Source organism: Sus scrofa, chromosome 10, assembly GCF_000003025.6.
Source record: "Sus scrofa isolate TJ Tabasco breed Duroc chromosome 10, Sscrofa11.1, whole genome shotgun sequence".
NCBI lineage: Eukaryota > Metazoa > Chordata > Mammalia > Artiodactyla > Suidae > Sus > Sus scrofa.
Window position 1 is genome coordinate 23,541,328 of NC_010452.4, and position 25,556 is coordinate 23,566,883.

At 56.9% G+C, this 25,556-nt stretch overlaps 1 protein-coding gene across 1 annotated transcript in view; it reads right to left on the minus strand.

Annotated features, from left to right (window-relative positions):
- The window catches only part of CACNA1S (calcium voltage-gated channel subunit alpha1 S), a 64,097-nt gene that overhangs the window by 37,627 nt on the left and 914 nt on the right, over positions 1 to 25,556 (minus strand). Inside the window, 9 exon segments of the mRNA XM_021064504.1 lie at positions 568 to 728; positions 1,908 to 1,989; positions 2,421 to 2,566; positions 5,144 to 5,247; positions 6,441 to 6,646; positions 7,500 to 7,652; positions 7,768 to 7,910; positions 10,125 to 10,264; positions 24,670 to 24,775. Coding sequence (XP_020920163.1) covers positions 568 to 728; positions 1,908 to 1,989; positions 2,421 to 2,566; positions 5,144 to 5,247; positions 6,441 to 6,646; positions 7,500 to 7,652; positions 7,768 to 7,910; positions 10,125 to 10,264; positions 24,670 to 24,775 — 1,241 coding nt within the window.

Genomic DNA, 25,556 nt, shown 5'->3' on the forward strand with positions numbered 1-25,556 from the left:
TTTGCCACAGCTGCGGCAACGCCAGATGCTTTAACCCCCTATGCCAGGCTGGGGATCGGACCTTCGTCCTGGTGCTGCAGTGACACTGCCGATCCTGTTGCGCCACAGTGGGAACTCTTCCCCTCCATCACAGCCCTGCTTCTACCGACCTGATACCAGTAAGTGGAGTCTGTTTTCTTCTCTGGCTAACAAAGCCTCCGAGGGCAAGAGCCGTACGTTCCTCTCTGTGTATCTCAGGTTCTTTTCTCGGCCTTGCATAGAGCATATGTGCAATAAATAGTTGGCAGATGACCGCTGTTTCTGGAGTTGAACTTGAACTTGAATGCACAAAGTGCTCAATTGCCGGTAATCTGTGCATCCAGGGTCTGTAACTGGAATCATTTACCCAGACTCCTGGCAAGCAAGCTCCTGGTCCCTAAGTGGTGGTGTCCTTGTCCCCAGTCCCCAGTAATGTCATGAGGGGGAGAGTCCCACTGCCTAGAATTTCTAGAAAACAATGTCCGTATCTACTGACCTCTTCTTCGAAACCTGAGGTGCCGCCGGCTGGGCATCCAGCGCATGTCTCACCTTGCAAGTGGGTCAACCAGAGAGGCTGGTGGTGGTGCTCCGAGGCGATGGACAGGGTGTTCAGGGCCACGATGAGGATGACCAGCCAGTAGAAGACCCTGGACTTCACCACCTCGTGGCACTTCCAGCGGAAGATGCGGTTCCACTGCCTCCAGTGTCGGCTGCGGAGGAGGTGGGGGGATGGGGCCAAGGTTACCTTCCCGAGGTTGCTTTCAGGGGAGCCAACTCCAGCCACGCTTAGCCTGCCCACCCACTCCCTCCTCTGGCCACTCGGAGGAGCCAACGAGGTGAGCTGCAGAGGCAGACTGATTTCTTTTTGTCTTTTCTTTTTGTCTTTTATCTTTTTAGGGCCACACCTGCGGCATATGGAAATTCCCAGGCTAGGGGCTGAATCAGAGCTACAGCTGCCAGCCTCCACCACAGCCACAGCCACCCAGGATCTGAGCCCCGTCTGCAACTTACACCACACCTCATGGCAACACCAGATCCTTAACCCATTGAACAAGGCCATGGATTGAACCCACAACCTCATGGTTCCTAGTCAGATTCCTTAACCACTGAGCCACGACGGGAACTCCTGAGAAAGTCTTAAAAAAGAGGTTTATGTGCGTATAAAGTTGCCATCCATAGATCATTTTACAATAAAAATGTCAGTTACTAGTTTATACGTGGATCGTTTTCAATTATCCACCAAGCCCCGCTGTGTGTTGGGTACTGTTTTTGGCTCCAAAGTGACTGTGGTTAAATGAGAAACCCCACCATGCAAAAAGCGGAAACAAAACCAAAAAAACCTAGGGTGTGTGTTTGTGTGCACACCCGTGTGTGAGCCCGTGTAAGAGAGATGAAAGCGTAGAAGAGGCCTTGGAGGGATTCGAATCTGTTACCATGGTTACCTCTAGGAAGGGCAGCAGGGGAGGGGCCCTCATCTTTTCTTTGATGTATTTATTGTTGGGTCTTTCAAAACCACCATGAGGTATGAATTTGCAAAAGGAAGCAGCCCATCAACGAACACATGGTCCTCTTGAGACAAAGGCACCCGAGCTTCTAGCATCCTGTCTGCAGCCCCCTGCCTGAGATGCTTCTGCTGCTTCTCTATAGCCCCAGCCTCCCCCTCTGGAGCAGAGGTTTTCAGGACTAATCACCCCCACCCCACCCCATCCCACCCCACCCCCGGCTCCCTGTTCCTGCCTTATGCGGAGTCTAAATAGGGCAGCTGCTGAGTGTCCTCTGATTGCACTAAGGGAAAGTGACCCAAAGCCACCTAGGGGAGGTGCCCGCTTTAACTCCAAGTCTTGGGGAGCTGGGGGGCTGGGAGGAGCGGGAGCTAGGCTGGTACTCACACAAACTGGATGATTTTGTTCAAGCCCGCGATTTCATAGAGGCTCTCGGTGTCGGAGCCACCTTCATCTGAAGTCAGCTTCCCTGGGGACAGAGAGGTACATACAGTTGGCCAGGCTTCTGGGTCCCTCTGGGCTGGACACACCTGGGAAGGGCCCATGGACTGGGGACACCTGTGACTGTGGGCCTGGTGGGCCTGAACCCCTCCCTCTGCGCTTTCCTGAGCTCCAGGTCCCCTGCATCTGCCGGGAGGGAGGGTTACAAGGGACAGCTCAGAAATTTGGTCCTTTGCGCTCCGGGAGGGCCTTGTGCCCAGCTGGCGCCCCCATTGCCAGGTGTCAGGCACACCCTCTAAGGCCAGGACTTTCTCATCTGCGAAGTGGTGATGTTGTCCCTGCCCCAGGGGCCCAGGACGCAGGTGGGGGGGGTCATATTGGGAAGTGCCTCTCTGGGTGCCAAGTGCCAGGGCAGCTCTGGTGGTGGTGGGGGTGCCGTCCGTGACCCGCAGCAGCCACCTTCTCTCAGGTCGTCCACGTCCATGACTTCGCCCTGTGTGACCCAGCTCAGGTAGCCCCGGAGGTCCTCCTCCAGCTGCTGCTTCTCCCTCAACTTCTGGAAGGTTCCCCTGGACTTGGCCTTCTCCCTCTCCTTGGTGAACTCTCTGCAGGAAGAGCAGGTGGGGAGAGTGATGCTTCTGGGATGAGGGGGCTCATTCCAGGCTGGACGTGTGCCTCCCTCTGGCCCGGCTGTCACCTGGGGTCCAGGGGCCCTTTGAGGTGGCTGAGGGATAGCCCCTGTCCCCCTCATCAGCCCTGCCCTCTGGGACCCAGGCCACTCCTGCATCTCTTCTCATCCCGGCTCATTTCTCCTTCCTTGTTTTGGGTGACATTGGACATGGGCTTAGAGACACACCATCCATTGCTTTCAGAATCGGTCCTGGGACCTCTGCCCTCCCTTGTTGCCCTGACCCATTCAGCTGCCTGGGGATTTGAGTTCTACTTCCAGACTGAAGGCCTGGGGGAATGCTCCTGGGTCTAGAAGCAACTAGCAGCAAGGAAAGGAACACAAGGTCCCCCATGGGTCAGCGAGCCTTCACAGCAGCAGAGGCAGCCCTGGGCACCCAAGCAGGGTGGATGGGGATCCAGCCGGGCAGGGCTCCCTGGGGCAGGGGCCAGGTCTGCTCTTCACTGTTTTGTGCCCTGGCCCCTTTGGTGATCCCAGGAAGCCTATGTTATAAGATGCTCAAAATAAAACCACAGCCTGACAGAGGAATGGATTTCATGAAAGTGTGGCTATTGAAATACAAAGAAATTGTGATAATATATACGCTTCTTTAAAAAAATTTTTTTTTTTTTTTTTGCTTTTTAGGGCCACACCTGCAGCAGAGGCTAGGGGTTGAATCGGAGCTGTAGCTGCCGGCTTACGCCACAGCCACAGCCACGTGGGATCCGAGCCACATCTGCAACCTACCCCATAGCTCATGGCAATTCCAGATCCTTAACCCACTGAGCGAGGCCAGGGATGGAACATGCTTCCTCATGGATCCTGTTCAGATTCATTTCTGCTTCACCACAAAGAGGACTCCTATATTTGCTTCTTTCTTTTTCTTTTTTTTTTTTTTAAAATTGTATTACAGTTGATTTACAACATTCTGTCAATTTCTGCTGTATAGCAGCTAACCCAGTTATACACATATATACATTCCTTTTCTCATGATATTTTTCATCCATCATGTTCCATTACAAGAGATTGGATATAGCTCCCTGTGCTGTACAGTGGGATCTCATTGCATTTCCATTCTAAACGCAATAGTTTCTGGAGTTCCTGTTGTGGTGCAGTGGTTAACAAATCTGATCAGGAACCATGAGGTTGCGGGTTTGGTCCCTGGCCTTGCTCAGTGGGTTAAGGATCCAGTGTGGCTGTGAGCTGTGGTGTAGGTTGCAGATGCAGCTTGGATCCCATGTTGCTGTGGCTCTGGAGTAGGCCAGTGGTTACGGCTCTGATTCCACCCCTAGCCTCTGCTCTCCGTATGCCACCGGAGCAGCCCTAGAAAAGGCAAAAAGACAAAAATAAATAAATAAATAAATAAATGCAATAGTTTGCATCTACCAACCCCATTTATAGCCGCACCTGCAGCATATGGAAGTTCTTGGGCTAGGGGTTGAATAGGAGCTGCAGGCCTATTCTGCAGCCACAGCCACAGCAACACCAGATCCTTAACCCACTGAGCAAGATCAGGGATTGAACCTGTGTCTCAAGGACACTGTGTCGGGTTTTAAGCCACTGAGCCACAATGGGAACTCCTATATGTGCTTCTTTATTAATTCATTAATTAGCAAGATGTAGTCGAAAGTCTAATAACTATCACAATTTCAAAGCAGTGTTCTTTGCAACAATTGTCATTCCTATTAGGACAAGTCTCTGGCAGTGCTGCTGCCACTGTGGCTTGCTGCCTGCATTCTCCATGAAAGGAAAAGGCAAATTTCAGTGAGAGTTAATACAAATAAAGGTCAAGTTCTTCCCATCCAAGTCCCCAGACCCCTGGATTGTGTGTCCAGCGCCTGGGATTCTGGAGTGGATGATGGCAAGGCAGAAGGGGGCTGATGGCCACTCCAGGCTGCCTGCTGCGGCTGGGGCGGAGCCGTCACAGGAAAACAGCTCTTGTTAATGATGCCCATGAATACTTAGCGCCTATGATGTGCTGGACCCTGTTCAAAGCGCTTTATAGATGTTAATTCATGTAATCCTCCCTGCGAAACAGGAACCGAATTATTCCTATGTGACAGATAAGGCCCAGAAAGGTTAGGTAATGAGGCACAGGTCACATAGCCACCAAGCAGTAATGCAAGGGTTTAAACTTGGGCCCTCTTGCTCATGAGAATGTGTGCTCAACCCAAAGGCCAGGCTCAGGGCTGAGCCCTAGCCCAGCCCAGCCCGTGCAGGGACAGGAGGCTGGGATCCTGGGGGCTTCATGCAGGGGATGGAAGGAAGAGAGGATGGAAAAGCCTTGGGGAGAAGAGAGAAACGTGACGAGTTGGGGGGGGGGGCTCCTGCTCTCCTCCTTGCTAATAGGGAGCATGTGCTGGGCTAAAGGGGACCCAGGGAGGAGTGGGCTTCTAAGCCACATCTCCCCCTCCCCTTCTTTCTCCCTCCCCTCCCCCCTTTCCCCCCCCCCCCCTCTTTCTCCCCTCCCCCTCCCCCTCTTCTTCCCTCTCCCAGCTGCCTCTGAGCCCCTTACCCGCTCAGGACGCCCAGCACCAGGTTGAGGATGAAGAAGGAGCCCAGCAGGATGAGGGTGACAAAGTAGATCCAGGGCCACTCGTTTCCAATGGCATCGTTGACCTGGTCCAGATGCAGGTGTGAGTCCCACCCCCAACACAAGGAACCCCTTCTCACACCAGCCCCTCACCGCACCTGACCCCAGAGGCAAGGAAAGAGGCCCTCTGGTCCCAGGAGGGAGCCTCTTCTAGCCAGAGGACCTGGGACAGTAGCCTTGCTGGTGGCTCCCTTCCTCCGTCCTGGCTCCCTGTCCTGCCCTGTCCTGAAGACTAAGCCTCCAGTCGGCTCCTTTACAGGCGAGATTTTTCAAAGTAGAAGAAACACTAAAAAGCCATGGCCTGCGCTTGGCCGGCTCCTTCAGGAACCACCTCTGTGACCAAGTCGCACTCGGCCTCTCTGAGCATTGTCCCCTCTGCCTCCTGGGGTGAGGATATGAGCTGGTGCCTCACAGGCTGGTCACAGGTGAGATAACACCCCCGACAGCCCTTGGAAACATTTAATTAGTATCATCATCCCGTCATTAGCATGATGAGAACTGGTCATGCTAATCCTTTATATTTGCAAAGCATTTGGCAGGTTTACAAAATCCCCCCGAGGGCAGTGTCTCCCCTGTGGCTGGAGCCTCAGATTTCAGCCAGGTGGATTAAAGGTTGATTCTTGGCTCTGTCTCTCATCCGTCCAACAGTGGCCGAGTTACCGAACCTCTCTGAGCCTCAGTTTCCTTATCTGGAAAGTGGGATTCATGCCTTCCATTGTTGGCGGAGCAAATAAATGCCACCGAGCTCTTAGTAACACAAAATAAGCAACCTTCACCAGGAAGAGAGCTTCTGCAGCATTGAGTGCGTTACTGTGGTAACTCAGTTATTCCCCCACTAACCATCATAACTACCCTATGATGCAGTTAGTATTTTTATGGTACAGAAGGGGAACCTGATGTCCAGTAGTATTTTTATGGGGAAGCAGTCTGGTCCAGCAGCAAGAAGAGACTCGAAGGGCCCTTCCTCCCTCAGGAAATCTGAGACTCTGGGCCAGGAGGAGTAAGCCACCCAGAGCCAAGCTTAGGGAGAAGTTAGGAATTGAGACCAGAACCCAGGGAGCGCCTGGCGTCCATCCCCACCCAATCTCGGGGCTGCGCTGGCAGGTGGTACCTTGGGGCCCCGCCCAGAAGATGTGGGGTAGGGGGGTGGGAAGGGGAAGCAGCAGACCCTCAGCCTGGGACTGCAGGCCCGCCCGCTCCTGACAAGCCCCAGACCCACCCAGTAGAGGACGTCGGTCCAGCCCTCCATGGTGATACACTGGTACACCGTGAGCATGGAGAAGCCGAAGTTGTCGAAGTGGGTGATGCCGTGGTTGGGGCCCGGCCAGCCGCCCCGGCACTCACTGCCGTTGATGGTGCAGGGGCGTCCCGAGCCTGTCCGGGCGCAGGGCGACGGCTTCTCGTTCTCCACAGTGGCCACGATATCTGTGGGTGGGCGGAGGGCAGGTGAGCCCCGGGCAAGGCCCGGAGAGGGGGGGAATGGGGGGAGGGTCGAGACAACAGTTTGAAGCGGGAAAGATGGGCCTAAGATGCCCCCGGCAGACCCGGACAGCACTGCGGGAGAGCGTGGTATAAATGACAGTAGGCTGCGGTGAGGACACGGCCACGGCTGCGGATAGGGGTATGGTTAGGGTACAGCCAGCGGGCAGTAGCTCGGACCCTGGGCCTCTCTGGAGGCATAGCTTTTAGAACCACAGCTCCTGAAGCTGGTGTGATTGAACCCACAGAGCTTTGGAAAAGAAGGCAGCGCCTGGCTGGGCGGAGCTGTGGGCGGAGTTGTGGGCGGGGCCTCTGCCGGCACTCCAGCATCCTTCCAGGATACTGAAACCAGGGCACCCCTGGGGCTGGGATGTGCTGGACAGACATCCAGCTTCGGGGCAGGTCTGCCTTAGCATCCAGGGAACCCCTGCATGATGCTCTTATTGTCCCTAAAATCCTGCCATTTGGATGACATCCTGGGTCCCTTTTCTCCCAGGCAAGTGCAGATGGCAATTCTGGTGGATCCCAAACCGCCTGCATCTTAATCCACGGGTGACCAGAGAGCCCAGACAGTGCCCTTATCTGGGGCAGGGGCGCCTCAGAGCAAACTCTGCCCCGGCCCCTGCTGCTCACTCCTCTTGACCGTGGACCCTGGACAGGTGTTTCCCCCCAATCTCCTTTGTCCCCAGGTTCCCGGGTGTGGGAGCAACCGCCTGATCCTGGGGGCTTCTGGTGGCTTGGGTGGACCCCCTTCGAGACACCCCAGGAGCCCTCCCGGAGCCCAGCCCCGGCAGCTCACCCGTTCCAATGAAATAGCAGGTCTTATGCATCTTGCCCTTGAAGAGCTCCAGCCCGATGATGGCATAGATAATGACCATGAAGAGCACAAGCAGGGCGATGTGGAACAGCGGCAGCATGGCCTTGAAGATGGAGTTGAGGACCACCTGCAGGCCTGTGGGGGAAAGGCAGGGAGGGCTCATCTCCCCTCTGGGTCTCCTGGCCCTCCCAGAGAGAGGGGCCAAAACCTGGGGTAGGGAGGGGGAAGGGGGGAGGGGCCTGCCACGCACTGGGCACCCCGGACACCAGTCGGAGGGGTCTGAGCACGCGGAAAGCTCTCAGTGCCTTGACGTCCAAGCCAGCGCCTTTGCTGCTCAGCGGGGCTGTGTTGCTCTGGATGAGGTTGACCTGCTCCAGGATCACAGTGAAGACCCTACAGTGGACGAGAGGGAGGCCAGAGGGCCAGCGGGCAGCTAAGCCACTGCGCCGGGTCGAGGACCCTGGGTCCCCTCCATGCACAAGGGACCTGTGGGAAGACCAGGCTGGGGCGGTGGGGGGCACGGATGATGCACTGGCTCTGATGTGGGGATGCCTGTCTGGGGACTTTAGAAAAGATTCTGAGGCCACATTCCAGGCAGTGAGAAAGGTGGTGGGTCCATATGTGATGTCCACCCTGGGGCCAGAGAGGGTGCAGGGACGTGAGCCTCAGGCACCCCCAGTCAGGCCTGCAGGCTGCATACAGCCCCCCAGTGGCAGGTGCACTTGGTGGGCTGGTCTCCCTCAGCCACTCCCCCCCCCCGCCCCCGCCACACTGCTCTTCTGACAAAGCCCCTTGTGTTCCTGGCTCCCAATTGACTCAAATGGCCATTATCCTTTGAAGTCATCTCAAGTCCTTCTTCGGAACTACCCCCCCCAGCCCCGCCCCTGAGCTGCACTGCGTGTGAGACAACGGTGCCCTGTGTGCACTTGATCTATACACACTGGCCTTGGCCTCCAGCCAGGGCAGTCAGTCCATCAGGGCAGAGGCTGATTCCCAGAATTGCCCTCTTTTCCCTGTTGTGCCTAAAGCAGCACTGGACAATTAGCAGATGACAACTTAATTTTACTGAATTGAAGGGCAGCAAGGGGGCCTTGGTTTATGTCCTGGCACTGCCACTGGCTAGCTGTGTGACCTTGGGTGAGGTGCTAGACTTCTCTGAGCCTTAGCGTCCTTAAATGGAGAACATAAGAGGATTGTTGGAAGAATCAGATGAGATGTTACAGGCACAGCACAGAGTCAGTGCCTGATAAACGCTGCTGCTATAATTAGGTGGTGATTATTCAACACGACGTTATGGGCTCAGTCATGACCCTCCCCACCCCCACCGCCCAATTCACCTGCTGAAGCCCTCACTTCTGGGACCACAGAATGCGGCCGTATTTGGAGACAGGACTTTTAAAGAGGAAATGAAGTGAGAAGGAGCCAGTTAAAGTGAGCTCTAATTTAATCTGACTGGTGTCCTTAGAAGATGAAATTCGATGCATACAGAGACACCAGGGGTGCATGTGAATGGAGGAAGGACTGCTTAGGGACACAGCAAGAAGGCAGCCATAGGTAAGCCAAGGACAGGACCCTCCCAAGAAACTAGACCTGGCAACACCTTGACCTTGGACCCCCAGCCTCCAGAACTGCCAGGAAGTACACTGTTGTGGTTTTAGACCCTAGTCTGTGGCATCTGGTTATGGCCACTGAACAGGCTCCTACAGGTTATTAAACACCTGTTCTCAAGGATGCAAACAACAGGGAGTTTCTGTCGTGGCTCAGTGGTTGACGAATCTGACTAGGAACCATGAGGTTGCCAGTTCGATCCCTGGCCTTGCTCAGTGGGTTAAGCATCTGGCGTTGCCCTGAGCTGTGGTGTAGGTTGCAGACGTGGCTCGGATCCCGAGTTGCTGTGGCTCTGGTATAGGCCGGCAGCTACAGCTCCGATTAGATCCCTAGCTTGGGAACCTCCATATGCCGCGGGAGCGGCCCAAGAAATGGCAAAAAGACAAAAAAAAAAAAGGATGCAAACAACAGGCGCTCAATACAGGTCCACGGAATCTGCGCGTAGGTGAGAGTCAAGGCTGAGAAACGTATGAGCCCCCGGAAACGGCCAGGCCCTGGAACCATGCAGGCATTTGCAATTCCGTGTGATGAGAGCAGAATAGGACACTCGGAGTTCCCGTTGTGGCGCAGTGGTTAACGAATCCGACTAGGAACCATGAAGTTGCAGGTTCGATCCCTGCCCTTGCTCAGTGGGTTGACGATCCAGCGTTGCTGTGAGCTGTGGTGTAGGTTGCAGACGCGGCTTGGATCCCGCGTTGCTGTGGCTGTGGCATAGGTTGGCGGCTACAGCTCTGATTAGACCCCTAGCCTGGGAACCTCCATGTGCTGCAGGAGCGGCCGAAGAAATGGCAAAAAGACAAAAAAAAAAAAAAAAAAAAAAAAAAAGAATAGGACACTGGCGGTGCCTGGGCAGGGGAGGCTGTGCCCGCTGTGCCCTCCCCCTCCCCCTGCTGCACCTGTGGGTTGCCCCGCCCCCAGTGGCTCCACGTGGGGCCGTGGCCTGCACCACGCTGGGTCCCCTCCTGCCTCGGGACCCACCGATCCCCACCCGGGCCTCACCCCAGGAAGACGATAATGAAGTCCAGCACGTTCCAGCCGCTGCGCAGGTAGGCGTCCTGGTGGAACAGGAAGCCGTAGGCGATGATCTTCATGGCGGCCTCGATGGAGAAGACGATGAGGAAGAAGTACTCCAGCTTCTCCTGCAGGCGAGGTGGTCATCGCTCAGCTGCCCCCTGCTCCTCGGGCCACACACCACAGCCTCTGCTCCCGGCGACCCCTGCCTGGATGGCCGCCCCCGCTGCCAGCCCCTCCCTTTACCACGTGGTCCCAACACGGAAGTGACCTCTGAGCTTTTCTATTCCTCTTTCCACTTGTTCTTAGCTTATCCCTGGCCAAAATGTCCTACCTGTTTCTAGCTGGGTCTTTTGTTTGTGTGTTTGGGGCCATACCTGGGGCACGTGGAAGTTCCTAGGCCAGGGATGGAACCTGTGCCACAATAGCGACAATACCAGGTCCTTAGCCCACGGTATCGCCAGGGAGCTCCCTCTGGTTCAAGCTCTATCTCGCCCACTAGAATATAGATTTCATGTGTGGGGGGATTTGTTCATTTTCTTTTCTTTTTTTCTTTTTTTTGCTTTTTCTTAGGGCCACACCTGTGGCACATGAAAGTTCCCAGGCTAGGGGTTGAATTGGAGCTGCAGCTGCTGGCCTACACCACAGCCATAGCAACACCAGATGCCAGCTGCATCTGTGACCTACCACAGCTCACAGAACGCTGGATCCTTTACCCACTGAGTGAGGCCAGGGATCAAACCCACATCCTCATGGATACCAGTCAGGTTCATAACCCGCTGAACCACAGCGGGAACTCCCTGTATTCATTTTCTCATGACTCTGCTTCCTGGGCCTAGAATTGAACGAATCAGTGAGCAGTCTGGGCAGTCCTCAAAGTGAAGGCCCCAGGGGGTTCCTGTTGGGCATCTTTTTTCTCCTTTGTCCTGAGGCCTGATTGGGGGGGGGGGTCCTTCAGGACTTCAGATTGCCCTCCTGGCTGGTCAGGGTCTTAGCTTTCATTCATTTTTCTGTAACCTCCCCTGCCCAGCCCACCCACCCACCACACCGGCGGCCTGCAGGCAGCCACTTAAAGGGCACAGCACTATCACGCAGGGTAGGGGAGTTGAGGTACATGGCGTGGAGGATGCCCTGCAGGTCAGAGGTCAAGGGTTTTGCTCCGTCCCCCTCCCCCACCCTTGCCAACTCCTCCAGGCTGTTGGCTGTGGCCCAACTCTCTTGGTCACCCTGTCCCTGGCCTGGTCACCCTTCCTTCTCCTCTGGGCCCAGGAGAGAGAGCTATTTCTAAAGAAGCAGGTCACTCTGTCAGGGCTCCAGGCTGATGCCGCTGTCCTTGCAGCCATCGAGCCAGGCTCGCAGCTTCCAGGAGCGCTGTGCTGCCTGCCCCAGCCAGGCCTCCTTATGCCAGCCGGCCCCGGAAGGGGCTGCGGCCAAGAACACATACAGAGAACAGAACCGCATCCCCCGGAGCCGAGCTGCGAGAATGTCTGGGCCCCACACCCACACCTGTGTCACCATCAGTCACCCACACCCACCCCAGGCCTCTCTGCCAGCACCCTGCAAACTGCAAAGCTGCTACTTATCTGGGCCACCCCGCTAGTTACTTGGAAGGGACTCAACTTTTGCTTCTCTTTTTTTTTTTTTTGGTTGTTTTTTTTTTTTTACTTCTCTTTTTTTGTTTTGTTTTGTTTTTGTTTCTGTCTTTTTAGGGCCGCACCCGCAGCATCTGGAGGTTCCCAGGCTGGGGGTAGAATCGGAGCTGTAGCTGCCAGCCTGCACCACAGCCGCAGCAATGCCAGATCTGAGCCACGTCTGCGACCTACACCACAGCTCACGGCAACACCGGATCCTCAGCCCACTGAGTGAGGCCAGGGATCGAACCCGCAACCTCATGGATACTAGTCAGACTCATTTCCACTGAGCCACGACAGGAACTCCTGCTTTTCCGTCTAAGCAGATAGGTTTGGGAAGAAAGGAACCAGGTCCCCAATAACTCATTAATAGGGATGAGGACCCCAAAAACTCCCAGCTTGGTCTGCAGAGAATTTTCCTGAATTTCTGCTTCTAGACAGAGAGGAAAACAGAGGCATATGCAAACAAAGCCTGCTTTTCCCTAACCACGCCCCTAATTCCATCCCAAACTTTCTCCTTCCAGAAAATGATCATATGGGATATGACATTCCCATTGTGGCTCGGCAGGTTAAAAACCTGACTAGTATCCATGAGGATGCAGGTTCGATCCCTGGCCTCACTCAGTGGGTTAAGGATCCAGCGTTGCCACAAGCTATGGCCTAGGTCGCAGACGTGGCTCGGATCCCCCGCTGCATGGCCGTGGTGTAGGCCGGCTGCTGTAGATCCAATTCGACCCCTAGCCTGGGCACTGCCATATGCTGCGAGTGTGGCCCTAAAAGGAAAAAGAAAACAATTATGCAGGATTAAAGGCAAAGCTGCACGGTCTACGAAGTGGCCCACGCAGGGACTGTGCCTGACCTGACACTAGGTGGGAACTGGGGGTCAATGGCTCTGTGGAAAGGCACTACCAAGGAGGGGGGGTCCAGGAAGCTCCCTATTGGGAGTGGGGTGGGGTGGGGGGTCCATTCCCCTGCAGGGCAGGCTTTCTGGGAGTCAGACACAGCTTTAAGGTAAAGGAGCAGGGGAGTCAAGTCAGCATTTAAGTGTTCAAGTGGCTGCCACCCCGGCGCGAGGCAGCAGAAATGGGGGTGGGGGAGGGAAAACAGGGCCCAAAATAGTTGCAGAGCTCACAGCCCCGGCGGCCGGCCCTGTGCCCGGGAGGGCTGCCTGCACCTGCCACTGCCTGTCCCGCTGCCGCCTGGCCCCCAGGGAGTTGTCAAGGGCCATGGGCTACAGATGGGGTCACTCCGGTTCCGGGGGCCCCCCAGCTCCCCCACCCACCCTGGAGCACCTGGGGTTAGAGCACCTGCTGTGGGAGCCCTGGGTGTGCCCGTGGCCCGCGCCCGCCCTCAGGAGAGGCAGGGGTGTGTCCCTTCCTGCGTCATCATAGGAATGGTGCCATCCGTGTCACCTCAGGTGCAGCCTGTGCTGTCTACACTAGGGGGTTTACCAAGTCCTACCCTGGATGATCTGGGCAGCCCCTGGCATCCCTCCAAGATCCAAGCCATGAACTTGAAACACCCCCGCTTCCTCTGGCTGCCCCCCACCTGCAGGTGGACACAGGAGGCTTAGGGTGTAACGGTTCTCTCGGCAGCTCTGCTTCCTTGGGCAGCTCCGAAGTGTCCATGAATTTCATCTGTAAAACTGAGATGATGGCTGCTCCCTGCAGAGTCGCCCGGGGGTCGGGGGGAGGCTGTCCTGTGGGGGTGTCTGCCTCGCCCGACCCCTCTGAGGCTCAGAAGTCCCAGCCTGTCTTCCCTCATTGCTCTGTCCGGGCCCCGCCACCCTTCGAGTCCAGGCCTTTCTGTGCCCTAATGTCCACTACATCCCCCTGGATTCTGCGCCCCGCACCACTTGCCCCCAAACTCGCTGTCTGCTCCCCTGTCACCTCGGCCCCTGCTCTGTACAGACCCTACCATGGCCTGGCCCAAACCCTGTCTGGGGCCGCACAACTCCCTGACCCCCTGGCCTGCCTACTGATGGTCCCAAGTGATGTCCTGGCTCTCCCGGTGTCCCTGTGTCCCTGCTCACAGCGGCCCCTCTGCCTGGACTGTCCCCAAGGCCCATGATCCATGCAGCCCTCTCATCTGCACAAATCCCTCTGACCCCACGAGGCAAGATCATCCTGGGCCCCTCCAACCCATAATGGTCCTGCTCCCTCAAACTGGAGCCTGCCTGAGACCACGAGGCCCAGCGAGGGGCCCCATGGTTTCTCTGCCAGGCAGAAGAGGTAACACCCCCAATCAGCAAAGGGATTTGGGGAGGAGGCAAGGGTCACCCTCAGGCAGCTTTCTAGAGTCCCCATGGTGGTGCATGAGGGGAGGTTTTGTGGTTGGGACCCCCCCCACACACACATGCCAGGAAATTCTGGGTCTCCCTGGGCGTGGCTCCCCGACACCCCACTAAATACACCTAGGGCTCAGGGCTTCGCCCTTGCTGTTCCCTCTGCCGGGAATGTCCTTCCCAGCCAGCCCCATGGCTATTGTCTTCTTTCTTTCGACCCCAACTCCAATGTCACCTTGTCACCAAGACCCTCTAGACCCTCCTCCCCTCCCCCACAGGTTTTCTTCTCTGCTTGAGTTTTGTCAGCAGGTGTCACCGTTGGCCACGCCCCGTCTCCCTCTTTCCTTTGACTGCTCCCCTGACCTGACTGCACAGTCCAGAGCTTTTGCATTGTCACCTGCGTCTCGAACACACGGCCACACAGGTGTAGTGCCCCTGGTCCACTGTTGTCACACTGAGATGAGCAATGTGCAGACTCTGAGAAGGAGCATTTGGAAACCATCAGAGTGACATGTCCCAACCTCTGGCACGCGGTGGAGCAGAGATCAGCCTGGGCTCATGAAAGCCACAGGGCGAGGCCCCCTTGGCATAGGCGGTGCCCCCCTGCCCACCCATCGCCTGCTGCAATGGGGTCAGTCCTCACCTGGCTGAGATTTAAAAGTAACAAACTGGTCTTTCCTCACAGATCATCTGCAGAGCTCTGCTCTAAAGAACACAGTACTGGAGGAGTTCCCGTCATGGCTCAGTGGTTAACGAATCTGACTAGGAATTACAGGGTTGCGGGTTCGATCCCTGGCGTTGCTCAGTGGGTTAAGGATCTGGCAGCTCTAGAAAAGGCAAAAAGACAAAAAAAGAAAGAAAGAAAAAAAAAAAGAACACAGTACTGCCTGGCACACAGTAGGTGCTTAAGTTTGTTGGCATCCCTATTGTGGTTCAGTGGAAACGAATCTGACTAGTATCCATGAGGACGCAGGTTCGATCCCTGGCCTCGCTCAGTGGGTTAAGGATCCAGCATTGCCGTGAACTGTGGTGTAGGTCACAGACATGGCTTGGATCCCATGTTGCTGTGGCTGTGGTGTAGGCTGGTGGCTACAGCTCCGATTCGACCCTTAGCCTGGGAACCTCTATATGCTATGGGTGTGGCCCTAAAAAGACAATAAATAAATAAATAAAGAAAGAAAGAAAGAAAGAAAGAAAAGAAAAACTTAGTTGAATGAACAAACAAAGGAGAATACAATCTCTGCCACTGCTCACTTCAAAGGCAGGTGCCATCTCATGATCACTATTCCTGAAGAGAGATGGGAGACTCCAAGCTCTGACACCAGAGCCAGGGAGACATTGCCCTGGGCTTCCTGACTTTTGTGGGGGGCCATGAGCCTGCCTGACTGTGAGGGGAGGGCTCTGATGCCAGCTCCCTGCAAGGAAGGGGCCTGATTACCAAATATCCGGCCCCAGACATGCCTCTCACTGGGGCCCATGGTTAGCCCCGACCTACAGGCCTTGCACCTGCTCCTGGGGGCGTGGAAGCCAGATCCTCCCAAAGTCCTGGGCTGAAAAGAGCAGGCTTGGACCGCGCCTCTCCCCCATCCTCCCACGGTCTCTATGTCCAGAGTCCATCCTGGCCCTGCAGGCCCCAGGCTCTGGGCGGAAGCGGTGGGAGCGGGCTGGGCTCCCCTGCTCATCGGAGTCTCCCTGTCTAACCACACAGCCACCCCGGCACTAAGGCCTGAAGGAGGCTGGCCTGGCAGCCCCTTGGAGGGCTGGGACCTGCCGAGGCCACGGAAAGACCCCAGTAGGCTGATCGGGGCTGGGGTTCAGGGGAGCCCCGGCTACTGCAGTCACGGAGCTGCGCCCCCTCCCAGCCTCGGGTCAAGGCACTGGGCTGGGGGGTTAGGGCATCTGACTCCTAGTTAACTCTTGAAGGCACATCTGCTTCAATGAATCAAACTGGATTTGACTGAGGGGGAGGGAAGCCAGTGCTTGTAGGGAACTCAGGCTGGGGGGGATGGGGGGGCACCGGGGGGTCCTCACAGCCAGTGCGCAGAGCCGGCTGATCGGCCACTGCTGCTTTACTTTTTTTGTCTTTTTAGGGCCACACCTGCGGCATACGGAGGTTCCCAGGCTAGGGGTCCAATCGGAGCTGCAGCTGCTGGTCTACACCAGAGCCACAGCAATACCAGCTCCTTAACCCAGTGAGCAAGGCCAGGGATCAAACCCACATCCTCATGGATACTAGTGGGGTTCATAACCCACTGAGCCACAACGGGAACTCCCTGCTGCTGCTTTGAGATGCTTTTACAACCTCAGTGACTATGCAGGACACGGTGGGACAGGCCCCAAACACTTGTTTCCTAAAGTCCAACCATTATTTGGAGGAGGGATTGAAGAGAGGGGCCCTCTCACCAGCAAAACAGAGTCACCCCAGGGTTCAGGGGTCACGAGGGTAGCTCTGCCTTGGTCCTGCTTCGTCATAGCCCCCTGAGGAGGGGGCAGGGTCTGGGAGGGGCCCTGGCAACCCCCGAGAAATCAGGCTCCAGCCTTGCCAAGGCTTCCTGCTTCCTCAGCTTCACACAGAGATGGGGTTGGTGGCCCAGCAGAGCCCAGGAACTAGAACAATATGGCCTGGACCACGGTGGACGGGGGCCTATGGTCCTGCTCCTGGTCCTGCCTGAGCCCCGGACCTGGGCACCACGTAGGGCAGCAATGCCCAGAGTGCAGGTGTCACCCACCACTGACGGTCCCTCCAGCCCAGAGGGATGCGGGCTCAGAACCCACAAAAATATTTCTAGGAAAAACGGTGGTATTTCTTGGGTACCTCGGGGCTGGGTGGAGGGTCCTTCCTGCTCTGCTATTTTTGTACCTGAGGGAGCTGGGGCTTGGGGATGGCAGGGGGGGTGAGACCTGGCCCATTTGCCCTGAAGTCAGTGGCATCCTGTGGCCAGACTGCCCACATGTGCCCAGGGCCCTGGCATCCATCTCCGTGATCTCCTCAGCCTCCAGGTTTGGAAAGTGACCCACGGGAGTGAGGGAAGTGGCTGTATTTACTCTGATGAACTCTCCCCCAAATGGACGGGTCTCTGCAGGTCTCCCCGCCATCCTGCCTCCCCCTCCCCTTCCCATGTGGAGAGTCAGCTTGGTGGGGGGGCAGGATCAGGTGCGCCTGGGCTGTCTACACAAGGGAGCCAGCAGGGCTGAGAGTAACTGAGGGGGGTGGTGACAGGCAAGGGGAAAGTGGAGCACCCCCCACCCCCCGCCGCCGGGAAGAGGGCGGGAAACGGTACCATCTTGTGTAATCGTAGTAACAACAGCTCCAGTTCATTAAACACCCACTTGTGTGCCAGGCACTGTTCTAGCCACAGACATGCACTGAATCCTCACAGACAAGGAACTGAAGCACAGAGGGTTCAGTATTTTCTCCAGGGTCACACAGCTAAAGCAGAGCCGTGCCAGGAGGGCAGAAAGGGCACGCGGGGACAACTGGATGGGCCCCCCTGATCTTGCCCCAGCCCCAGGCCTGGCTCCCAGGGGTGCTGGGAGGGCAGAGAGGAAGCAGAAGGACCACCTATCAGCCAGGCCTGGCACCAGGCTGGACGCCCTCCAACATGAGCGTCCTGGAGGGCAGCCTGGTACTCGATCAGGTACAGAGGAGGGGCACAAAGCAGGGTGCGGAGGCTCACAGACTCAGGACACTTCGGGCCAAGGTCCAGGTCGGAGCCGCTTTGGCTGATTGAAGGCCCGAGACCCAACAGCTTGGGCCAAGGGCCCCAGGGCCTCTGCGAAGCCTTGGCTCGTGCACTCTCTTGGGGTCCAACCTGTGCCTGGGGTGAGGGGTGCAGATGAAGGAGGGGAACGCAGCAGCCCCATGGTGGGACGGGGTAGGTTTTGAGCTGGCCTAGAAGCCAGGCTTTCCCTCCGTTTCACCAGACCCTTGTCTGGTGGCCTCGGCTTGGATGCTGGAGCCCTGCAGGTCTGGGTCCCTGAAGGGCCAGGCCGGAGGTGGGGTCCTTCCAAGGAGAGGTGGAGTGGGCTGCGGCCGCAGCAGGCACATTCCGAACCCTATAAAAAGACGGCAGCCCTGGATGCCAGAGGCTTAGGCGGCAGCAACCGGAGCCCCAGGAATGTGCAGGGGCCGCGGGGCTGAGGGCAGGAGCGCTTGGGGGGAGGGGAGGCGACCCAGGAGGGGCCACTGGCCTGTCCAGTCCTGCAGCCTTGCCCCGTGCTCGCAGCACCAAGGCCTCCATGACCCGTGTTACCAAAAATCACCCAGAACTTGGAAATCAGTCACCGCGAGGGCGCCGTGCCCTTGTCACGTCTTATTGGAGCCTCTTGTAACAGGCCTGGCCCAGGAGTCTTGCTGTCTAGGGCGGGTTTCTCAGCCTCGGCCCCATCCCAACCCCAAGTTTCGGGTAGATGGTTGTTTGTTGGCGGCAGGGTGCTGTCCCGTGTACTCGCAGTGTGGTCCCTGGCCCCTGCCCATCGGACAGCAGCACCTGTGCCCACTCAGGACACAGGCTCCCCCCTCCAACGTCCAGACATTGCCAAATGGCCCTCCCCTCGCCTGCCTGAAAGCCACTGGCCTGAGGGCTGCAGCTCTGTTTGACTCAGGATTCTGTCTTGTACGAAGACCGCCCCAGCGGACACACTTCTGTTCCCCATAGGACCGGCCAGCTTTGTGTCTCACCTGGCAACCCGGGCCTATCAGTATTTCTCCAAGATCATAGACACCTATTTCTCGAATTCTCTTTGAACCAGCCCTACTGTCCTTGTTCTCTTATGCCTTGAATACACCTTTTTTTTTTTTTTTTTTGGTCTTTTGAGGGCTGCACCTGCAGCATATGGAGGTTCTCAAGCTAGGGGGTCTAATCAGAGCTGTAGCCACCGCCCTACGCTGAAGCCAAAGCAATGCCACATCCAAGCCACATCTGTGACCTACACCACAGCTCACGGCAACGCCGGATCCTTAGCCCACTGTGTGAGGTCAGGGATCGAACCTGCATCCTCACGGATGTCTGTCAGATTTGTTTCCACTGAACCATGATGGGAACTCGTGAATAAACCTTTGACATTTGTTTCTTTTATATATATATATATATATATATATTGGTCTTTTTGCCTTTTCTAGGGCTGCACCCATGGCATATAGAGGTTCCCAGGCTAGGGGTCAAATCAGAGCTGTAGCCACCGGCCTACACCACAGCCACAGCCACTCGGGATCTGAGCTGCATCAGCAACCTACACCACAGCTCACGGCAACGCCGGATCCTTAACCCACTGAGCAAGGTCAGGGATCGAACCCGCAACCTCACGGTTCCTAGTTCGATTCTTTAACCACTGTGCCATGACAGGAACTCCTATTCCTTCTATATTTTAACCAGAGTCTGTTTTTACTTTATGTTGGAGAGCACAGGGACAGATAAGGCAGCTAAAACAATCATTTCTAGCCCTTCCCAACAACTGGTAACTATTCTAGCCAGGCAGGCCCAGGCTAGAATGGAGACCCTCCCAAAGGTCTCCTTTAATTCAGGCAGAGGACCCCCCCTGGGAGCAGAGCTCCTTCAGGCCTCAGGGAGCAGATGGGCCTTCCGGGCCGCAGCTCGCCTTGCAGGGTCCTGGGCTGGACTGGGGGCCAGCGCCCTGCCTTCTGGTCTCGGCTTCTGGCCACCCTCGAACATCTCACAGCCCTTTCTGTGACCTCAGTGGCAGCTCAGAGTCTAGTCCATCCTCCTGCTTCTCGGACAAAGGGTTGCCCCTCCGTGACCTGTGTCCCCTGCCTCCGCTCCGCTGGGAGGATGCTGGATGGGCTGCAGGCACCAATCCCGCGGGTCTAAAGCAGCCTCCTCTCTTGGGCCAGCAGGGTCCAGCCTAGAGGCACTGCTGGACTTCTGAGGTCCATTCTGGCCTCCACGTGCTCCATAATCGGGGGTGGGCTATGGGAGAGCGGGGCCACAGTGGGGGGCTGGGACTTGCTGGCCTGGTACTCCCCCGAACCACTCCCCAGGGAAGCAGAAACCACGCATCTCCTGTGTCCCCTTCTGATGTCCTGGGGAGCCACATCCAGTGCCCCAGAAGGGGTGCAGGTCTGCCCACGGAGCCCAGTGGGCATGTCCAGTGACTTCACCTCACTGTGCCTGAGCTTCGCCATCTGTGAAAATGAGAAATGTAACTGTGCTGCCCGGGGGGCTGTGAGGAGCCCTAAATGGGAAAAGGTATGGGAAACATCAGAGTCGTGCTGCCACACGGCAGGTGCCCAACAGATGGGGATGAAAATGATGAAGATGATGATGATTGGCTGAGGGATGGGGGCAGGGGTCCAGGAAAGCCATTCTGCAAAGTCGGAGGTTGGAAGGAGAACAGAAGGGTTTGTGAGGAGTTCCCGTCGTGGCTCAGTGGTTAAGGAATCCGACTAGGAACCATGAGGTTGTGGGTTCAATCCCTGGCCTTGCTCAGTGGGTTAAGGATCCGGCGTTGCCGTGAGCTGAGGTGTAGGTTGCAGATGCGGCTCAGACCCCACCTTGCTGTGGCTCTGGTGTAGGCCGGCGGCTACAGCTCCAATTGGACCCCTAGCCTGGGAATCTCCATATGCTGCAGGAGCGGCCCTAGAAAAGGCAAATAGACAAAAAAAAAAAAGGGGGGGGGTTGTGAAATTGGGGACAGATGGTGAGCGGGAAGAAGAGGAATTCTTTTGTCTGAAATAACCCTCCGGTCATAGCTGTTAGGGGTTACTCCTTTGACTCTAGCACAACCTAGGGTCTCTGTGACCGGGACTTTGTGGCTGGGGCCCCCTTGCCGAGACACTGTGTCACCCGCACCGTAAAGTTCCCCTGTGTCACTAGATCAGGCAGCACAACTTAACAAGGTCTCAACTCATCTAGGAAATTCTCTCAAGTTTACTGTTAGCCGCATCATACAAATGAGGGAACAGAGGGCACAGAGAAGTTAAGTAACTGGCCCAAGATCACACAGCTGTAGCTCCAGAACCCACTCCCTGAGCCACCCTCTGCGCCACCCTCTGCTTCTCCAGCCCAGCTGATTCAGGGTCCACGTCCCCGCCACCAGGATGACACAGCCGTCCTCTGACCCACGATGTCTCCCAGGACGCCTGGCCCTTGCTGAGCCTCAGTTTCCCCTTGTGTTCTGACCCTGGGCTTCCCACTGACACAGAGTAGGCAGAGTCAGGGAGCCCCTGCTGCTCAGTCCTTCGGCCTCGGTGAGCGCTGGGCAGGGAGGAGGGGAGCAGGAGAGAAAGCCCCCAGGGGGCCCGGCCGTCCAGGGGAGTTTGTTCCCAGGACAGGTGTCAGGCGTCCCTCCAAGGAGCAGGGGGTGCCAGCCTTGGGTCTGCACACAAGGCCACGGCTCTGCACCCCAGGCCGTGGATCTGCACACGAGGCCACCGTGGGAAGTCTTTCTTGCCCCAGACCACCCCTCCCTCACCCCAGCGAGGTTGGAGTCACTCAAAGCAAGGAAGCTTCCATCATCTGACACTCAGACCTGCAAGTTCACCTGTGTCGCTGGGCGACCACACTCTGTCCCTGCTCCCAGCCCAGCCTATTCCTTCCCCAGGGATGCCTGTCTCAGCAGGTAAGTCATACCACCACCTACGCCATCCCCCACTCTGGAACCCAAGTGTCATCCTTGTCTTCTTCCTCCCCTCCCCCACGCTCCGTCCCCACCCTTCAGGCTCCGAGTGCATGGGTCCCCTGGGGGCACCCACATCTCCATCTTCACCCGAGGCCGCGGTTCCACTGGACACTCTTGGGGCCTACTCACCACCTCTCTGCTTCCCATCCCGCCCCCACCCCAACCCTCGCCCTACGTGACGGCCGAGAGACCCTCCAAATCCCAGCTCATGTCCCTGTCCTGCCCCTAGCCCTCCACACACCCTCAGTCTGGAACCCTCTTCCCTCGGGGCTGCTGCAGCCTCCACTTCACACCCAGTCCTCAGCTCACACCTGCTCCAGAAGTAACACGGAGCCCCTGGATGGGGGGGCCGGGGGCTGGACCCTGCAGAGCCACCTCTGAATGGGCGGTGGTACTGTCAGCCCAGGGTGGGGACAGCTGTCCTGACATCAAAGAGCACATGGGCCAGCCTGACCCTCCCTGCCAGGTGGCCCAGGGCCCCAGGGTGCCGGAGAGGCTGGGCAGGGGGCAGAAGGCAGGACGTGAGTGAGCCGTGGCATCAAGCTCCTGGTCCAAGCACGTGGTCCCTGTTGGATTTCGCTTACAGATCATGGACTAAAGATGAAAGGATCAGCTGTTTCACTACCACGGGAGTTCCCATCATGGCTCAGTGGTTAACAAGCCCACCTAGGATCCATGAGGATGTGGGTTTGATCCCTGGTCTCGCTCAGTGGGTTTAGGATCCAGCATTAACACGGGCTGTGGTGTAGGTTGAAGACGTGGCTGGGATCTGGCGTGGCTGTGGCTGTGGTGTAGGCTGGCGCCTGTAGATCCGATTTGACCCCCAGCCTTGGAACTTCCACATGCTGTGGGTGAAGCCCTGAAAAGCAAGAAAAAAAAAAAAAAAGATGTTTCAATACCATGACCATAGAGCGTGACCCCCTAGCGCGGGCCCCTGGGGGACCACGCAGAGCACATCTGCCCTCACCTCTAGGCTCACGTCAAGCACGCGGTGCTCTGGGAAGCCTCCTTGCCCCCATGTCTCACTCAGTTCCCCTCCAGGACCCTGTCCCCAGGCCCCCAAACCTTGCCCACTTGCACTGTCACCACTCATTTGATTGAATCAGACTCTTCAGGGAAGGGGGTCGGGGCTATGTCTGGTTCACGAATGTGTCCCCTGAATGTGCCAGTGAGGTGATAGGCCCTCAATCAATATTTGTTAAATGAATAAGAAAGAACGTTCTTGAAGAGTGTAAGCTTGGGCCTCCCTTCTCCTCGCCACAGTTATGTTGGGTGCCTGGGGGTGGGTCCCCTGACCTTTCTCAGATGCCCACAAAGCAGCCAGTTGGGCAAGGAAGAAAGACCCCCATCTCCTTCTTCCTGTTCTAACTGCCCCCACGTCCCTCTTGTTGGCTTTTGTGGAGATGAACTTGGCAAGTGGGAGTGGGCTGTGTGACCTTGAGTTATTGCCTGCCCTCTCTGGGCTTCACAGCAAAGGGTCCCTCACTGACTAGCCATAGCCTGCCCAGCTCTGACTTCGACGTGATGGTCGTTGCTTTGGGCAGGCTTCCGGACCTGTTTATCTCCACCAGGAGCTCATCACCCTATCTCAACAAGCTCTAGAGCTTTCCCCCGGCTCTGTAACTCAGCCCACAGGCTAAAGGCAAGCGCACAGCACCGAACGTTTTAGGGCAGCCATTTTGTTTCAAGATGGAAACACACCCGCTAAGGTAGGACTTCAATATCCTCCAGGAAGGTAGTTTCTTCCCAATGTCTTTAACTTCTTAAGGGGCTGAAATGGATCCAAGGCCCCCCCGACCCCCGATGTGAGCTCCTGAAGGATGGGGTGGACCCAAGGCCTCCTGGACCCCAGAGCAGAGGGAAGTGAGCCAGCCTTGCCTTGCAGGGCCCAAGTCCCCTAGGTGTGTGTGTGGGGGGGGTTTCCACTCTAGCTTTTCCAGGTGGAGCCAAGCCCACGATTAGACCCCCAGCCTCTCACCAACTCAGAACAGATTTCCATGGAAAGCAGCAGAAAGCAGAGGCAGAGGTAAAGGCCATCTTTCAGGCCCGGGACGCTCCCTGATGGGCCCCCTTTCTCCCCACCCCGCAAAGCAAGTGCAGGAAAAGTCTGCACAAGTGCCAGGGCCACCGTCCTGCCCTCCCTGTCCCCGCCGAGAGCCTGGGACCATGTCTCCAGGAGCTTCCCAGGAGCCCTGGCGCTGTGTCCACGCAGGCAGCATAGCGGATCCAGGCCAGGTCCAAAAATCCAGGGCCTGTGTCTGAGGCCTTAGCAGAAGATGTGAAAGTGGGGAGGCTCTGGGCAGGGTACCCAGACTCCCCGAGCCTCAGTTTCCTTGTCTTGCAATGGGTCTAATAGACAATATAGACGATATGTGTCTAAAAGAAATATTAGGACAAAACCTGGCATCTAATAAGCCCTTAATACATATCAAGCACTTTATCATTCTCTAGCTCTCAGGTAAGCACGTCTTTTATCTCCTGCAGCCCTCATTTTCTCATCCACAAAGCAGCATGAGATGGGAGGGGCAGGGCCACCTGATTCTGGAAAAGCCCTTCCAGCTGTGGCATCGGGTGGCCCGGATGTGGTCTTGGCCATGAGGTGAGACGTGGTTGTAACACACGTGCTCTCGGAGATGCCTGCAGCAAACTCTACTCGAAAGGCAAGCTCCGTGGCAACCAGCATCTTCCCAATTATCACCAAGGAAGAGACGGTGGCGTTCAGCCCTCAGAACCGATCTGACTAAGCCTCACTGTCCACATCTGTCAAATGGGACCATATTAGGGGCTGTGGACAGGATGGCCGCGCTTCCTCGCTCAGTGCTGGCTGTTGAGATGACAGAACCCAGCCCAGGCAGGTTTACCCTGCAAAGCTTTGCATCAGCTCTGCAGGCGGTGGGGACACGGGCTTGTATCATCCAGGGGCTGAAGCTCGAGCCTCACCCAGCGGGCACAGCAGGCCGGCAGGGCAGACCCCTCTTACCAGGCCGAGGTTCAGGGCGTTATTGTCATCCTCGGGCATGGGCAGATACACGGCCAGGGCCACACAGTTGGCAAAGATGGTGAGTAAGATGATGGTCTCGAAGGGTCTGGCAAAGGGTTAAGGAGCACGCTCGAGGGAGGCCTGGGATTGAGGGGTTAAGGGGAAGAGTGCACTGGGGGTCTGTCTGGACCGACCACAGGGCCAGGCTGATGGGCCCACAGTGCCGTCCTGCAGGGCACAAATCGGGCCGGCCCCCCTCTCATCCAGAACAGGGAGCACCCACTAAGATGCTTTGGGACCACAAAGCTCTGGGTCCTGGCTGGGGGCTTCTCAGCTTCAAGGGCCAGGGGGTCCTAACCCTCCCTTCTCAGCACCTGCCCCCCCCAAGGCCCCCTGCCCAGCCCACTGCTACTCTCCCCATCCCCGAGGAGCCATGGCCAGACAACCAAAGGTCCCTCGGAGAAACAGTATGAGAGGCCCCTGAGCTGCTGAAGGCTGAGTGAGCACCCACGGGGCAGGACTGCACAGCCTGAGGAGGGCATGGGAACCTGGCATCAGTGCCCCCAGAGCCAAGCAGCCACTCACACGGGCCTCTGCCCGCCGTTTCCAGGGGCACCCCTGGCTCCCTGGATTTGCTGGTGAGCAGCACAGCCCCCAGGGCGCTGATCATTGCAAGGCTGGTGTCAGGGAGCTGAGGGGGAGAAGGGGGGGCTGTCTGTGAGTGGTTGCAGGGCACTCTGTGTAGACAGTTTGAGGGTAAATCCCATTCTCTTCCCAGCCACCTTCCTCTGGGTTTGAAGAGAGGGGCCTTGGGAGAGGAGAGAGGATGCAGGTGAGAGATGAAGATGAGGGGACAGCAGGAGGACCTGGGACCACGCCCAGCGAGG